This window comes from Schistocerca gregaria, chromosome 7, assembly GCF_023897955.1.
Source record: "Schistocerca gregaria isolate iqSchGreg1 chromosome 7, iqSchGreg1.2, whole genome shotgun sequence".
Lineage (NCBI taxonomy): Eukaryota > Metazoa > Arthropoda > Insecta > Orthoptera > Acrididae > Schistocerca > Schistocerca gregaria.
This window is the reverse complement of record NC_064926.1, coordinates 325,653,950-325,672,213: the sequence shown is the minus strand read 5'-3', so window position 1 is coordinate 325,672,213 and position 18,264 is coordinate 325,653,950. Positions and strand designations below refer to the sequence as shown.

General features: G+C 41.1%; 2 protein-coding genes across 2 annotated transcripts in view; both read left to right on the top strand.

Moving 5' to 3' along the window:
* LOC126282388 (atherin-like) overlaps positions 1–9,865 on the top strand; it is a 50,242-nt gene extending 40,377 nt beyond the window's left edge. The window contains exons 3-5 of the mRNA XM_049982045.1: positions 6,644–6,808; positions 6,950–7,121; positions 9,746–9,865. Coding sequence (XP_049838002.1) covers positions 6,644–6,808; positions 6,950–7,121; positions 9,746–9,865 — 457 coding nt within the window. The remainder of the gene's footprint in view (positions 1–6,643; positions 6,809–6,949; positions 7,122–9,745) is intronic.
* Positions 6,852–18,264, top strand: part of LOC126282183 (paired box protein Pax-6) — a 345,047-nt gene continuing 333,634 nt past the window's right edge. Inside the window, exon 1 of the mRNA XM_049981715.1 lies at positions 6,852–7,121. The gene's annotated coding sequence lies outside the window, so the exon portion shown is untranslated. The remainder of the gene's footprint in view (positions 7,122–18,264) is intronic.

The window sequence follows — 18,264 nt, the reverse complement described above, 5'->3', positions numbered from 1 at the left end:
TTGAAAAAATAAAAGAACCACAGCGCATGTTTTGCTTGACATTTGTACAGACGTTACTCAACGTTCTTGTCAATACATATAAGATGGTACGTACTTATGTTCTTCAAGATTGTGTATAATTAATTTCATTTGAGATTTATATAATCTCATTTTTTTGGTGAAGCTGTGTTGTGTGATATCACTATTATTACTTGTCACTACATCTTCTGATGCTAGGCTATGCCCAAAAGCGTCGTGAACACAGTAAAAGATTCTATGTCATCTCGGTCTGTATAACTTATGCGATTTACCGGCATTTTTAAATTGACTTCCTCTATCAGGACATCCGGTCCAATTTACAACAATCCACTTATCTTGTAGCTGTGTTGAACAAAATTGAGTTTAGTTATGGAAAAAAATTATACCAGCTTTACATAAACTACGATGTTGTTTCCTGTATGAACACATCATTCGAACGCACGACTGCAGGTTACGCATCGGATGTGACGACTCACTAGCGAGGGGCAGCCTTTAATCTTCAGGAGGCCTCATTTCTCTACATACTCAGTCGCAAGTCAAAACACTTATTCTACTGTCATAAAACACAAAAAATATAAAATATCTTATTTAATTCATTCCAAAATACGTTACGGTATCAATGTTGGGACTTGCGTACTCTGTAGCAGATGCAGAGCGGCTAAAGAATTCATACTCGTCAATTCCCATAAATCAACGAAAAAAAGAAACGGATACGAATTCACAATGTTTCAAGACTAATGCGCGGAGAAGGTAGTTGCTAAACAATAAGTGGAAATTTTATGCCGCGGTTTCATATATTGAATTAATTTAGTTCCATAATTAGTTTACGAAACTATACCAGAAACATTTCTTTATCATCCGCCCTCAATTGATGGATGTCTGTGCAGACTCTCTTAGCGCCTTTGAAGATGTTGCATCTACGAAACGAGTGAAGTTCTGACAACAAGAGAAGAAGCAACGGCGAAAGCACATAATACCATAAACCCTCATGACCACTTTCTTATCGAGGGTTACAGTTTTCGAAATGCTTCCTGATCCATTAAAAAGAAGTAAGAACATTTTGGTCACGATTTGTCCTTTCCGCGCTATCAAAAAATTCGTTGTTTAAATGTAGTACTACGTAAAATGTATGGATTAAAAATCATACGTCAAGATTGCAAAAATACAACTGTCAATCGCTTTCTGCATTCTATTTCGTCGTAGTTATTTGATAATAGTAACATAGTTCTTATACCATTTTCGCAGTTCATTTCATCCCAGATATATGTACGTCGTAACACAATCATTATCCCATTTGCGCATTTAATTTTGTCGTAGCTACTTAATTGGATTGTACTCAATTCGTTTTTACGTTTTATCTTGTTTCTGTTGTTCCCCGGCTTCAAGGGAGCTAAAAGAGGTACCTTTGCAGGAATGAAACTGCTATTGGCACCTTCAGCTGCTGAATTAAACAACTTTCTTCAGCACAAGTTTCACTCTGCATGACCATCTTCAGGTACAAAAGTTGAAATTCATATATTTGTGCCAGCCGTGTACCGTGGTCAAAGGCTGCTTTACAACCCGTTTTTAAGGTTCCAAGCTTCTGGTTCCACTGCAGACAGCCACATAGCGTTACTTCAACCATCATGTGCTTGTACTAATTTGATTATAACTGATTGTTTACGTCAGCTTAATCCACAAATTACAGTACATTCGACTGTCCGCATTTGAAGTAACGCACACGGCTGAAATAGTACGTCGAAAAAATTCTTTATTGTGTAAAACAGGTACAACAAGAACTGAAATATCTTAATGTGTTAGTCGCACACTTTGTGTTTGTTGCCATTGTGGGGACAGCTGCAGTATACGAGTGTCACGGTCGTGGAACGCTATTTATCGAAAAATCTCCCGTACCTACATTTACTTTGGTCAAGAGTGAGGTTCAGCTCGAGCACATGCAGATGCTTCTATCCAACTTATTACAGCCCTTTATAGTATGTGCCATTATGGTATGTGCATGAGAAAATCACTGAATGCAGCTGTAAAGCAAGTACAGCTTACATGTGATGTCGACTTTAATTCATATTCTCAATACCTACAAAATTATTATATCTCGCAGAACAAGTGCAATAATAAAACTCCAGCTGATGACAGAACGATCAGTATAAACACCCTAATATGGGCATATGACCCAATCGCGATGTGACAGATTAAAATGGCAACAGATGATTGCATGCAGTGTTACTTTAATTTATTGAATCCGCGGGCACTGTTCTCAACCATCATTAATTATAATGGATAAAACACTTCATAAACTTGTCTATCTTTAAAAAAAATGAAAGGGTGACGACCATGTGTGCCTAAGAATGAGACTGTGATAAATAAATGTTCAACCCGCGCCACTGCGGAATAATTTATTCAGCACACTTTCACAGGCTGGGTGATGTGGGGTGAAGTGAATAATGAAACTGTTGCACAGCCTGGATAAGTCAACAGTCCAGAAGTTGTCGCTGGTGACCTACCTTGGGCCTGTGTTTATGGAAATAGTTGAGCAGCTTTAGGGTTTTGTAGATTTTCTTACTTTCCGTGCTCTCATCGAAAACCGGAGAGAATTTCCGTCTTAAGGAAGAGACAGTCTGAAACTTTCTGGCAGATTAAAACTTTGTGCCGGACCGAGACTCGAACTCAGGACCTTTGCCTTTCGCGGGCAAGTGCTCTACCATCAGAGCTACCCGTCCTCACAGCTTCAATTCTGCCAGTATCTCTTCTCCTAATTTCCAAACTTGACGTAGACATAGTTTATTTTTGTTTTGCCCGAACATGTTTCAGCACTTTCTGCGCTGTCGCCAGTGGATTTCTGTATCTTACTCGGCTTCACAAAACGCTATCAGTTGTTTTCTGTTGCTATTGCTGTATGTGCCATATTTTACACAACTTGCCACGGTTTCTCGCACTTTTACCTTCTTTGCCGTTGTATTAGTCGAGTTAGGCCATTTATTTTGTTCACTATTTATTATGTCTAGAACTTCTGCACTTTTGCAATACATGGCAGTAGCGGCAAAGAAATGGTGTTGCATAAAATAAGTTTAGACATTTCTAAACATAACGCCAACAAAATATTAGTCGATTTCTGATTGCAACATAAAGTTATTCTCGACTGCATATGTTAGCTTAATGAGCACAGTTCTGGTCACCTCCGGAGTATTTCAATTTTCTGCTTAAACATGAAGAAATCTGCGGTTGAGGCTCATAAAAATCTGGGTAAGACCTACGGTGAGGCAACTAAGAGTGAAAGAACGTGCAGAGAATGGTTCCGACGCTTCAAGTACGGTGATTTTGCCGTCGGAGACGAGCATATCAATGGATGAGCTACTGAAACGGACGGAAACAATCACAGAGATCGCTATCGAAAGCAGTTGATGCGTTTCTGCCGAGCTCTGAAAGACAAACGGCCACAATACAGCGATAGGATTGAAAAGGTGATTTTACAGCACGACACTGCTCGACCCCACGTAGCAAAACATTGCACGCTCTAACTACCAACTTTTCGATCAGCGCTTCCGGACACACGCAAAATTCGATAGATTCATGGATCTCCTCGAAACACGCCTAGTTCTTCCGTCTAGGGATTCGTATGCTGTCCGAAAGATGAGAGAAACTAGTGGCGATGGCCAATACCATGACTCGTAATTAATTGTAAGCTATTCACAGTATAACTTCGAACTTCGATAAAAAAAAAAAAAAAAAAAAACGGCCGAAGCAAACTTGTAGACTTAATGGTTACAAGGACGGCAGTAACGTTGTGTTTCCGTTTTAAAATAAAATCGTGTGTAACTGTTAAAACATCGACAGTGAACAAAATTAAGTATTTTAACACGTCTACTACAATGGTAAGTAAGAGAAAAGCTTCAGAAACTACGGAAATCTGTATGAAGTACGGTACATTTTTTTATTATTTACTTCTTCTTGCGTGTTATGTATGAACCGCTCCCGGAACCTCTATGACGTGCGGCCACTTGCGCTCACAGGTTGCGCCTGATCGGCCTACGCTATTAGTTTGCACCGGCGCACGTGTCTGCGTGGTGCCAACGTGGATTTATTCAGTGTCTCATTATATGGGCTTCCCCTGCAACATGTGTTATAAATGAAAAATCGTTAATAACAGGAAAGAAGAGGAAACTTCAGTACAAAAAGGGCGTTGCTAAAGATATTAAAGAAAGAAACCTTTGATATATTAGGAGTGGTACATACAACAATAGCGACACAGAATAACTGATATATGTGAGAGAGAATAACCCTGTAAGTAACAGTCCACTGAAGACAGCTACCACATGCAGAGCTGAAAGATGCATGGATAAAATGAAAACAAATGTCTTTTTTAAATGACTTCATATTCATCACCGACTGTTCTAGTACTTACAACATTCACTATTCCAGTTTCGACCTTAGATTCAACCATATACTATTTTTAGATCGTTACAGGCGCTGAAAACACAGCAGCAGCCAACATTAACAAAATGCGTGAAAACTATGTCAGCCTCTAACGGCTCCTGGCAGCCTTTGTGAAATATACCATCGGTATTGACAGATGGGACAAAAGCTCGTGAAACTAGATTCGTGCTTGTTGATTAAAAACAATCTAGTGTTTGTTATTGCCGTGTGCAGTTTCATAAATTTTTATCCTATCTGTCAGTACTGACGGTATATATGTCAAAAGCTGTCGCGAGCCATAGAGGCTCACGTAATTTTTATGCATTTTATTAATGCCGGCTACTGCCGTGTTTGCAGCAGTTGTAACCATTTGAAAATGTCCTAAGCTCCAAATAGCAGTACCTTGTGGATATTGCAATAAATACTACGGGCGACGGTGGATATGTAGACATTTAAAAAATATACGAGGATATGATAGCACAACAAATACAGTTGTATAAGACTAAATAATCTTTCATGAATCGGGAATTCTGTCCAATAATAGCAATATTCTTCGCCCTACCACAGCTGGTGGAGTAAGCTATTATGGTAGACGTTGAACGTTCCTTTTTTCAGTGGATACAAATTATTTGTATATCTAGTTCTATGGTTTAGTTTTAAATCTCTAACCGCAGACTAGTTTGCAGATCAAATTATCGGAATCCAGGCCCGTCTCTTACGGAAATGATTTATCTTTCTACTGCCCAAACACATTTAGGCACAATTAGGACATAAACCACGGATACTATACACAAGTCAGTATAATATAAACCGTGTATTAAATAGCAGCTATTTTTCGCTCCAGTATCACCATTATCTGATTTCATTGCACACTTTTTAACTGCTTATGTTTCCAGTAATCTCAGCAAACTACTTTAAGTGTTGAACCTGAGTGATGTTGCCTATTTCGTCGTGGTGGACCCCTGGTCAGCGGGTTTGGAGTAGGTATACTGACTCTTCTCACAAATGATGTGGAGGGCAGTTTTCACACTGATCTCATGAAGTTTTTTTACGGAAAATGTGACTTCCTTGTAATAATTATTATTATTTAATACACGTAGTAGATTCCCGATTAGGACCTGTTCGGATTGTTGGGGATGCGAGACTGCGTGGATGACCGGAAAATAAGGATAATTAAAAAAAACACATATTTTAAAACCCGCTGCATTACTCACGTGTTACTCGACGAATCTGACAACTTATTTACAAAATTACATTAAAGACTACCTGTATTTCTTGTCACTTGCTTTCAGTTCACTTTCAAGAATCAATCTTCCACTTTTCGTGCCCCTGTTTTGAATTCATTAATTTTCTGAATATGGTTCTCGTTACGAGGAAATCAAAACAATGGTAGTCACGCGACTTCTCTTCTACATACTTGAATAGCGTTAGCAACGCATTTCATTGGCTCGGTGTGCGTGTTAACAAGTTCCTCGATATCCTTGTCTTCGTTCGCTTTTTCTACCGAACACGCTTTTTAAACTACACTCGTATCGCTTGGCTGCCTAAATGCCGGTTCACAGACACTGCTGCTTAACCAGTATGACTATTTTCGGCAACTACGTCTTGACAATCAAATTTATGTCCTCAACAAAATATGCGCCCTAATTACAGAAGAATGCTTACGACTTCATTAGTTTTAACCACCGACTTTCGCACGGACGAGCCATAAGCCAGATAATTCTCACTAGGATAATCTGGAACTTGCTGTACTTTTTTGTGTACCTTAAGGATCCTAATTAAAGTTCCCATTGTTAACACATATGGTTGTTTGTGTAACAGGCAGACCTGTTTCACCTTGACTATTATATCAGTGAATGTCAAATAGTTTATCGTGATGCTTTCCTATAATTTGCAGTTTCGCTGCCCTCTTTGTTTCAGGAACGCGAGAACACGCGGGCATTGACACGAGGAGAGGCGATGCGTCAGGATTTAGTCAGCAGTCGGGATCTGGCTAGCTACGCGCTTTCAAGAGCGGCCCTCGAGTTATTCCGGACAAGGCAATTGGGCGTGCTTGGCCACGGTCAAGGCTGGCAGGTCCCGCTCAGCTTCGCAAACGATTTCACGGCCCCGCTGTGTGTCGGAGTAGAAGGAAAGTTGTCGGCGGCGGGTTACGGGATGAGCCGGCGACCTGCCGGCAGCTGCTCGTACGATCATCCCCTTCCTTCTGCCCCAGATGCGCCACGGCGCGGCGCGGCGACACGGAAGGCCTGCCGGCGCCGACTCCGCTTCCGCCCCTGCAACCCGCCCCGCCCCCCGCCGGCGTGGCGCGCGGCCGTCACGCGGAGCGGCCGCCGGAGGGGAGGGGCGAGCTGCGGGCCTCGCGGATAAGCCCCGCCCAGTGCTAACCCCGGCCTAAAACTACACGGCTCACTGCCGCCGTCATTCAGTCATCAGCTGGAAAGCACGACGGGCATAAATATTTGCACGTGTCCGGACGGGAAGCGACGGCACGGAAAGAATAGGATCTGCGCCGGAGTAGCGTGGGCGGGAGCGTGGCGGGCGCGCGCGACCCGGCCTGTGGCTTCGACCTGCTGTGGCGGCCGGCTGCGCTTCTCGGCCCGCCGCTAGCGAGCCACGCCGCCTCCGCCAGCCCCCTGGGCGACTCGGCGCGGCCAGCGTCGCCACAGCAGCGCTGCCTCGGCTCGCACGCGGTAAGTACGCGACGCCGTCACCCAGCGAGTGCTGCGAGCCGACTGTGTAGTGCCCAAAGCAGCCCGGCTACTGCCGTCTCGACGAGTGTTCCGAAACCCGCTACTTGGTAGAAAACTCGTCGATTACCTGAAATACTCGTGCCTGGCTGCACTAGGCGTACCTTGCAGTGCAGAGGGAAGAGTATATCATGTAGCGTGTGACAGAAAATTTATAAATAGTCCGGGTACCGATGTATCTTCCACTGTGCCGGAAGGTCTTTGACAGAAAATCTGTAGGCTGCCCAAAATGCCTATCAGACCATAACGCGTAATATATCAGTTAGCATGTATCAGAAATTGTACAATCTATAAGTAGTCCAGATATCCATGTTCCAACAAATGTTTCGGAAGCTCGCTGTTTGGCAAAAAAAACTTGACTATCTGAAACGCCAGTTGGCTGACCCTACTAAATGTCCCTACTAGTTCAGAGGGCGTGATATATCATCTTACGTGTGACACAAAAGCCATTAATAGTTCATGCAACGATGACTCGTCAAGTATTTCCCAAGCTCACTATCTGACGAAAATTTCATTGAATGCTCAAAATGTTGTGCAGGTAATTGCGCGTAACATAGCATCTAGTGTGCGTTAGAAATGGTATAATGTGCTAGATAGTCTCTACAAGTGTTCCAAAGTGCTCGGTGTTTGACAGAACCAATGTTAGTTGCTTGAAATGCTTGTACCCGATTGCATTACCTGTGCCTGTCAGTTGACATTACCTAGCGACTGTTAGAAACGGCAAAACAATCCAGATACAAATATCTCGTTAAATGTTCTGGAAGCTCGGTGTCTGACAGAAAATTCGTTGGGTGCTCAAAATGCCTAGGAGATCATAGCGCGTAATAAATCATCTAGCTTGTGTCAGAAATGGTAAAATAGTACAGATACCGACCCCGTGACAAGTGCTCCCGAAGATCGCTATTTGGCAGAAAAGTATTTTGCTGCCTGAAATTCCTAGCAGTTCAGACCGTGTAATATATCATGTACTGTATGTTAAAATAATAAAATAATACTGACCGTCTCGACAAATGTTCCGCATGCGTGGTACTCGACAGAAAACACGTTGGTCGCTTGAAATGCTCGTGCCTGACTTCCCTAGCTGTCCCCAGCAGTTTATATAGTGCTATGTATCATCTGGCACATCACCTGGCATATCCTTGCAGAAGACCGTAAAATAGTTGAGATCGTCTCGAGAAGTGTTCGGCAGTGACGATACTTGACGTAACACTCGTTGGGTGCATGAAATGCTAATGTGTCTCTTTGCTGATCGTATTTAGCAGTTCAGAGAGCATAATGTATCATTTTGCTCGTGACAGAAATTGTAGAAATAGTCAACACACCTACGTGTCGACAAATGTTGCGGACGTGTTCTGGCCAGCAAAAGTTACATTGCCGAGCTAGAGTGCCGACACTGTATCTTCCAACGAACCTCCTTGCAAAATGTCAGCAGACATTCCATGGCACTTCACTGACAAATAGCTGCGGAGCAGATTTGCTGTGTAATCGCAAGTGCTAGGGAAACTAGGCAGAAAATTTTCGCAATAATAGAAAATCTTGATTAAAGGCACTGGCGCTATTTTTAACAGCCGCAATATTTACCAACCACTACCATCTGTGGGTAAAACTGTTTTAACATAATGAAATCGAGGTGATTTCGTAGGCCTGTTATTGCCCGTATTGCAGCTACGCGAATTCCATACTAGAAATGTTACATTACTTGAGAACAATGTGTGCCGCGCTGATAAATACTCCCTCAACAACGCAAAACTAGGCAGTCATTGCCTGTGACAAGAAAACGAGTGACGTTTGTTGTAACTTGACAGTCGAGCATCCAAAAATAATTCATTTGGATCGCTTGTTATTACTTGTTGGTTTTTATTTTAGTTTTCATAGTGTTGTTACCGTTTCACCGACACCAAGACGAATAAGACATTCAGTTGTTGGTCAAAGCCGTATGACAAGTAGTGACTGACGATTTATTGTCGAATACGTTCGTGGCTGGAGTTCATGAGTATGATCCAATGCTCTCTAAATAAACTGAATAATGTAAAACTGCAGATAACGACGATAAAATGCCGTTACGTGATGAAATTATAGGAAGAAAAAAATGTGCAGACTTATGAAGGCAAAGTGTCGCTCGTTTCTTCCATAATCTGTCGTTGAAAGTAATAAATGAAGATAAAAATAGCGAAGCTAGGGCGGTGAATTCTAAAGTGCGTGTACGTGTGTGCAAACGCAGCTGTGGCGTTGCACGTGCCCCCGGCAGGGAACCGTCAACGTCCGTAACACATGTGTTCTCGGAGCACAGCCTTCCGCGTCTTGATCACGTCCACATGTTTTGTAAAGCCGGTGCTATTACCTTCACGCAGCCGCTGCAGCAATGCGCCGTCAACGAACGCAGTATTAGGCCAGAAAGCGTTTGGCATCATCGAGAAAAATGCTGTCTATTTCTGCTTTATTATGCGGTGACAATGACAACTTCAGTTAGGAAATGCGTCATTCCCATGTTTAGTTCTCAAAAGAAACAGACTACTGCACTCACCTTAAGAAAAAGCTATCAGCCTAGTGTAAATATTGGTTCTTAGCTCTTAATCATGAGAAATATTAAAGCCTGTGCTTCTGGAGTTAAAAATATTGCAGTTTTTGACTATGGGACTGATCAGCCAGTAAATTCATCAAAGAAATGTGAGCGTAAAAGTGAGTGAGGATATGCAGTGGAACGATCGCGTAAGTCAGTCGTTGGTGAAACGAACAGTAGACATAGAATTTAAGTTTGTCGAGTAGCAATATTGGTTTAAAACTCTTGTACGGTCTACTTAAAAACATTATTACAGTAAGCAGGATCCATGTCGGGTTAAACTAAAGGAAAAGCGTGGAACGTACGGAGAGGAATCCCGGATGTTCTGTAGCACATTTAACTGCCAGAAAAGTTGTCTCTGATATGATCGAAAATCTTATTTTACCGACATCCGAGACATCCGAAGACTGAGACTTTATACCTAGGGCAAGTCTTATAAGAAACGAGAAAGCAGAATCGCTTGTGGATAAAATTAGATTGACAGTTCGCACAAAGACTCGCTGGCATTCCTCCGCTCCATATTTGTAGGAACAGCTAAATATACTCAATATTTGATAGAAAGAAACGTACTCTCAGCAACACACGTCTTCAGTGATCTGTTACGCGAAGTTGCAGCTGCACAAAGTATGCTAATTGGTGGCCTAGTGCAACACAGTTACGAAATTTTAGGCTACATCACATGGCTTTAAAACCAAACAAAATGCAATTAGGAGTGCTGGACCGATTGCGCAATCAGTCTGTGCTAACTAGGCTTTCAGTTGTCTCAGGTGTTACAGCTGTTCTCAAAAACACGCGTTTACGCTCCATGTACCACATCGTCTCTAAAAGTGCTAAACTCGAGAACACACACAAAGCTTTACTCTTAACCAACGTTGCATCACCGATTAACTGGAACTGGCAACAATTATTGAGGTTTACTCTACGGCACTTTTCAGACAGATGGTGACAGAAAACGCTCCTTTCAACTGTGGAGTGCTTATTTTCTAGGTACAATTCGGGACGAACTGTGGATACCCAGAAATGCAAATGAAAAAATATGATGAATTTATGGTTGTAAAATTTGTGCTGATCTGTCCACAATTCTTTCAAAGCTCTTCATCAGGTGGATTAACAGCTACAACAATGATCGAGTTTTGCCTAATGCTACCGTAAAAAGTTGTCTGTTTATTCGTGTTGTTTTACAGTTTCTCGATATGACTCGGGTTTCTTCCAGTTCCATTGTTTTATTCAGAGTAATAAATTTTCCCTAGTCGTCAACTATAACTAAATACAAATCGAGTTCTGCACTAAATTTGGCAATAGTCTGCTACTACAAGAAGCCGAATTTATTTGTCGTAAACGTACTAAAAATCATAACAGTACCAACCAAATATCCAGACTGTCACAGTTTATTAAAGTTTTTCACCCAGGTTTTAACGTCTAACGAATAAAAAAAATGCTGGAGTGTCAGTCACGTGATGTTAGGCGGTGGCCTAGTGCTTAAAATTTGCTAGCGCACAATCCGTGAGCTGAAGTTGAAGATGTGCAGTGCTCGATGTAACGGGTTCATAACATGCTACGAACATTCCATAAGCAAGGTTTTAATGGAAAACATCGAGATATTATAGATGGGTGGCTGTGAAGACAGATTTCTGTATTCCAACTGCTGATCTAGTAAATGTCCGCCTAAGCGGTTTTAATCACAGGAAATACGCCGAGCATTTATTTATAATAATTATATCACTATCGTAACATATTAATAGAGAAACTGTCTTACTTATTTGTATGACATTAATATGGCGTGTTCAAAATTATAGTTGGAACGCTCATTGTGGTCTCGACGTTCGTACGGAGACGTAGGCTATCACCGCTCGTCACTAAAACGCCGAAATAACGGCAGACAGACATGGCATTAAGCGGAATATGTATGTCAAGAGTACGTGAGGTAAGAGTTTGAGTGCGCAGATGCATTATACCGAACTGTTATTGCGACGTGTGTCTGACCGCGATGTTTTGTCCGTTTTCCTTCTAAAAGCATTGTGTTATGCAGCTACTGTTGTACGCAACGCCACCACACGCCAACGAGGATTGCGGTCAGTTGACGTATTTACGCCTACTTTGCGTTCAGTCGGACAGCGCAACCCGTGCGAATATTAATTCTCAGCTTTAACTTCCTTATTCCGTGTTGCTACGATTAATTGTGTTGCTCCCCGAACTCGATGCTCTATGTTGTCGCTCGTCTATTCTCCCCTAATTGCTACAGATGTGTGTCTCCACTGTTATACAGAACAAATGCTCGCTGCTCGAAGTGTTGCATGTTATTTTACTACGGTCCTTATATGCGAAATAAAATAATTGTTATGCCTGGTAAATGTATCGTTGAGCGGCTGCTGAGAATTAGACTCACGCTCCACCACATGCTGTATGGCGGAAGGTATCAGCTCGTTCGTCCTCTTTTCTACTGTATTCATGGAAGGTATAAGCAAGAACCTCTACCTATATGCTGGCAAATGTCCTCCACCTTCCTTAACTCTTCCAGTGTGGGAATTATTCGTTGTCTTTGCAAGATGTACTAATGTAACTTTCGGGACCTACTCATGGCGAGGTACAGTGCCTAGCTGTGCGCTTTCAGACTAAATGGTTTGTTCTGACTAAATGAGCGAGACCTCAACGACGGACGACAGCACAGAGATGCAAGCGAAAACTTCCGTACCTAGCTCCGCCCTCTCGCTTTTGCTGTTCGTCATTTACTTTCTCCACTATTAGATTGACGTAGGGGCTCCATCTCATTTCGCCTCGGGTGGACTACTCTAAATATTTAACCACAGTGATCGACTCCAGTGGCAATATCCAAAATCAATATCTGATGGTTCTGTCTGTTTACGCTCGTTATGTTAATTTACTTGTGTACACCGCTTACTGTTTAAATCTCGGTAGCATCAACTTCACTATTCAACTGTGTTATCCAACTACTACAGAGAAAATTTTTATTTTATTTGTATTGTCTTCCCAGTGTTTTATTGTTACGTAGATGATGAACTGTCGTGTTCTTGCAATTTTCGACTTACAAACACTTTCTACTTTGTTTTTTCGCAATAGGCTATCGTTTTCTTGCTGTTTTCAGCCTACAAACACTTTCTATTTTGATTTTAGAAACTGACATTTTCTGTTCAGTCAATATGTTTCGTATTCCTTGCAAAGTCTCAAATTTTTTAGCGAGATCTCTTCTCCTCCAGATATAATTAATTTTGAGGTGACTGATTTATTACACTGCGGATGTCTGCGTGTAAAGAGTGAAGCAATCAGACGTTAACAGCGCATACAGATGTATTTCAGTTTTAATTTTTCCCATCCTCCATATAAGAATGGAGCAGGAAGGAACCATAATATTGTGTGATACAGTATAAAATATTATCTGCTATGCATTTCACAGTAGTTTGCAAAGAATAGCTGTAACTTACCTGAAGAACTGCAGAGTGATTTTTGAACGGCAGTGTTAGTGGCTACTGTATGGTATGCAGGAAAATCAAAACGATTTTGAACGTAGTGAAAGTTACCAGATGAAAAAACTTTCTTAATCGAAATTACACTAGTGAATAAGAGTGACTAGTGGAAACAGAAAGAAAGAAAAGCAAGAAGGAGCGACAGAAATCGAAATTTTTTCCTAGACGCTACACACCTGCAAGAACAATAGTTTTATTCAAATACACTCAGTTACTTTTGTAAATTAACGCAATTTTTCCACGCCAAGTGTTACATTTCTCTTTTTATGTATCTATCTGAACATGATCTGATTGAATCTCCCTAAGTTCCTTGACTGGTTTTAAATTACACTAAATATTTTAGTTAATTACACTTAAATTTATCCGTTACCTGTTTGATAATTCTTATTGATAATCTCATGCAAGCACGAAATACTTTGTATTTGCGTTCAGTCGTAGCAGAAAAATAAATACAAATGTGTTTTTAAACCAACGAGAAGAAATTTGTCAGAAACAGATCTTGTAACTTTAAATTATAAGGGTAGACAGGTTCGCGTGCAAAGTACCGGCAATGAATTACTCGGTGTCAGAGTAAAAAGCAGATGTTGACATATTTTTTACTGTCCACTCATCCTTCTTTGTTTTTATATCTACTGTTCCATTTTGTTTGAATTATTATATTCACATTAAAAATGGCTCGAATACTAAAAAAAAAAAGACGTTACATATGTCAGAAAACGGAAAACTACCGGTAGCTACCGAGACTATGGTTCACCACCATTAAAATTTAAAAGGAAATGTTTTAACAAGATATTAACTTAGTTCCTGATCAAACATCAAATAGAAACGGAGAAAAAAATGTTTATCCACTTCTAGTTTAACAACGATTGTCAGTTACATTTGAGGGAAGTACTTTTTTTTTTATCAGTCTCAGACGTATTCCTCGTTCGTAGTGATTTGCTATAGTGTGCAACGTATTTTTGAATACCTTTACAATACTACATGATAGTATATGGGCAGATGCCATTGTCGCCAGCGCGCTTGAGAAAATTGCCATTTCCTTCTTATTCAGGCTTCGTGAATCTTCGAATTTACTAAGATACTAGTGACTTCCGACCCATCGATGTGCAATCAGAACACTGTTTAATTTTACCTCAGTCACGTACACTTTCCGAATACGGTTAGTGCTGGTTTTTTTTTTTTTTTTTTTTTTTTTTTTTTATTGTGACCCACACAGCTCTCAGTTTGCTCCTGATTTCTTAATCGTTATTAATTATTACTTAAATAAATTACTAAGTATAAAGTTTGTCAGTCTTCACTATTGTTATCGACCACAGCGAAAAGTTGCTTTTCTAAGAATCCGTTTCAAAAGTCAACATGATAATGCTGTCAGTACTGAACAAAGGTAAGGTTGTAATCTTTTCAGTACGGCTCCCGTTTTTTCTGTTTAAAGAACCAGATCGTAATTTTATTTCTGAATATAATCTCACAAGTTTCATACCAATCAGTATTTTAGGTAATGTGAGAGCATTACCAGGTGCCGCTCTAGAGAATTTTATCCATAACGTGCATCAGAGTTAAAGCGTCTCGTTGAACATGAAAAGCTACTTTGTTCCTCTGATACTGAGAGTTTGTCGCTAGTTTGCTCTAGTTTCTAGCCGAGATAAAGAAGTTTACCAGTTTAATTACTTTACATCTAACTAGAAATTTCTGCAAAGTCATACGCTAGGAACGCAAATCGGCAAATAGGCCTCAGTATGTTAGCAATAGTAAGGACCAAACAAAGGGGTGTGCGAAAGAGAATGAGTATAGTAAAACGACATAATATTAGCAGTCACTGGTGATAATATTTTTCCTCAAGACAAGCTAAACGCTGTCGTCATAGGCAAACTTGAGCGGCTCTCCATCCACGCAGCATTCCCCGAGCGTGCTGCTTGCACGTGCCGCTAACAACGCGCTTCTGTTTGCTGGAGCCTCTTCGCAAACAAATGCACGGTGACGGGCCAGAACACTTCATGGTAATTTGCGCAGTGTGAGAGCCTGGTATACATGTTCACGGCCCACCCTTCCTCGCGCAAAGAGTCCGTGGATTCACAGGCGAGAGTTGTCGGTAACCTAGGCGGAGGACCGCAACGGCTGTGACAATAGATTATGAGTGTCCTACGCACGCGTGAAAACGTCCAGAGAAGGGAATTGCACAATGGTTATCGCACTGACATAGAGACTGTCTTTTCTAGTAAGCTGCTGATGAATCTTGCTTCGTCGGCCATAATTACAAAAACGTGGCATGTACGTATAGAGGAAGCGTAGAGCATATTAACGCTCCGAGCTAGGTAGCAAATGATACTGGAGGAACTTATCGAGCCGCAGACTTCCACCGATATCTCACTTCTTATTCCTCTTCATTAGCGGGGCAGTCATAAAGTTATAATTACCGCCTCGAAAAGAAATCGAACTGAAACTGTAATAGTATCAGTCCATCTCTATACATCCACCCTTCAATGCGGCACATTTTTCGCAACGACGGGGGACTCGGTAGAAGCCTTCTTTGTAGAAGTCATCATTTTTTATTTTCAGGAAATGTTAGACCTCGAAGATTACTTCGCCGTCATTCTGCAAATGCTTGCCACGTAATGGTTTCTTAATCGGAGAACAAAGTCGCCGAATGCTATGTGATGAGAATACGGAGGTGAGAGACAAAATTTTATGGCCCACAATGTCTCGCACTGAGTCGTGCGTATGTGGAGGAGGTCGTACACATTCACGACTTTTCTTGGTCGAAGTTTGACGTTTCCCAGGTGATAAGTGAATCGGTATAACCAGCCCTCGCATAATTACGTGGTATTCTGTTCCTGTTTCCACTAACGTGTTCTTTGTGGTCTTTCTACGAGACGACGTTAATCATACCTGATAAGCCAAGTATTTTTTTGATATTGGCGGACCTTGTATGTTAAAAGTTGTTCTACCTTACCGGAAACCTTTGCACACATTGTTCATAAAATGCATATTATGACCATCATTTCTTTTAACGATTTCTATTCATCTCAGCAAACATTTTGAGTACCAAGTAATAAAATTTCCGACGTCATCAACTATACAGTTAATGCTGCGAATGGTCCTCCTACTCCCGCAGTGACAATAATTTCAGTAGACGATTTCTGCAACTAGAAAAGTAACGGGTATGTTGACAGGAGCAGATTCGGACGTGCCAAAAAATGGTTCAAATGGCTGAGCACTATGGGACTTAACTTCTAAGGTCATCAGTCCCTAAAACTTAGAACTACTTAAACCTAAGGACGACACACACACCCATGCCCGAGGCAGGATTCGAACCTGCCACTGTAGCGGTCGTGCGGTTCCAGACTGTAGCGCCTAGAACGTCTCGGCCGGCTCGGACGAGCCCAGAAATAACTTTAGAGAATGTACGTTTTGAGCACAGTACTGTATGGTAGTGAATCATGGACAGTAGGAGGCCGGGAAGGGAAGAAAATTTATACGTTTTTGACGTTGTCTTGAAAATCAGATGGACTAATAGGATAAGAAATGAGGAGGTTCTCGGCAGAATTGGCGAAGAATGGAATACAGGGAAAATGGAAAAAGGGGAACAGGATGATAGGACGTATGTTATGAAACCAGGTAATAATATGCGTCGTACTTAGAAGAACAGTAGAAGATAAAAACTGTAGGGAACGGCAGATACTGGAACACATCCAACAAATAATTAACGTAGGGTGCAAATGCTACTTCGAAATAAAGAGATCAGCAAACGAGAGGAATTAGTGTAAGCCGCATCAAACCAGTCAGAAGGCTGAGACAATAAATAAATAAAATACCTTTAACCCCAGAGGTGAGGGTCGGCCGGTTTGACCGAGCGGTTCTAGGCACTTCAGTCCGGAAGCGCGCTGCTGTTACGGTCGCAGGTTCGAATGCTGCCACGGTCATGGAAGTATGTGCAGTCCTTAGGTTAGTTGGCTTTAAGTAGTTATAAGTCTAGGGGACTGATGACCTCAGATGTTAAGTCCCATAGTGCTTAGAACCATTTGAACAATTTTTGAACCAGAGGTGAGGTACAGTCTCACGAAAGTGCATTTAGAAACAGATAACAAACAGAGGAAATGTCAGGGTTCTACTTGATGACTTTCCTAAAACGTAGAGATATAAGACTTGCGTATACAACAATGTTATATATATATATATATATATATGATTTGACTCTCAAGCTAATAGAAATTAACACAAAACAACATTGTTGTATACGCCATTCTTATATCTCCACGTTTTAGGAAAGTCATCAAGTAGAACCCTGACATTTCCATATATATCGTTGAAGAGCGTCCTCAAACACCTCCACATTAACTATTTGTGTGGTTTATTTCTTAGTGAAGCCCACTGCATGTACCCTTTTCCAGCAAACAAATAATTCAAACCGTTGTACTGATTTATTTGCGCGTAAAAATTCATCTCAGTTGTCTGTCTTCATTGGGAACGATTTTTAGTGTGTCCTTAGTTAAAGCGGAAAATCATCAATTCGGTAAGCAAGTTTCAAACCTGTTGCACAATGAGTGTCATTCACCAGTATTGGTTTGCCAAAACGGTAGTGATTACTTGTCGGATAGCGACCTGGCTACTCTATTTTTTTCTAAAGTTATTACGGGGCCTTTATGCTGTAACGCATAACACTACGAAACTTTCTGTACTCTCCTCGTTAGGATCTTATAATACAGCTATTTTGGGAAATATCTGTAATGGACCTTCAATCTCCTTGTTCTAAGATTAATCTATTTAACAGCACGACCCTATCCTACTTGTCGTAACTCATTCAACAATCACCATTTAGAATTATTAGAATTTACGCTGTGTCTGGTGCTATTTTGGAGATTCCGTCAGAATGTAACTTTTCGTATAAAACTTCCAGCTAATGACAAGAGCTACTAAAAGTCGATGAAGCCAATATATGAAATAAGAAAGACTGAGAAACCTATGAAATAACACAGAAAACGGTATTTAATACCGAAAAGAACATATATATAGAGAAAGCGATGAATAAGAGGAATTTCAGATGAAT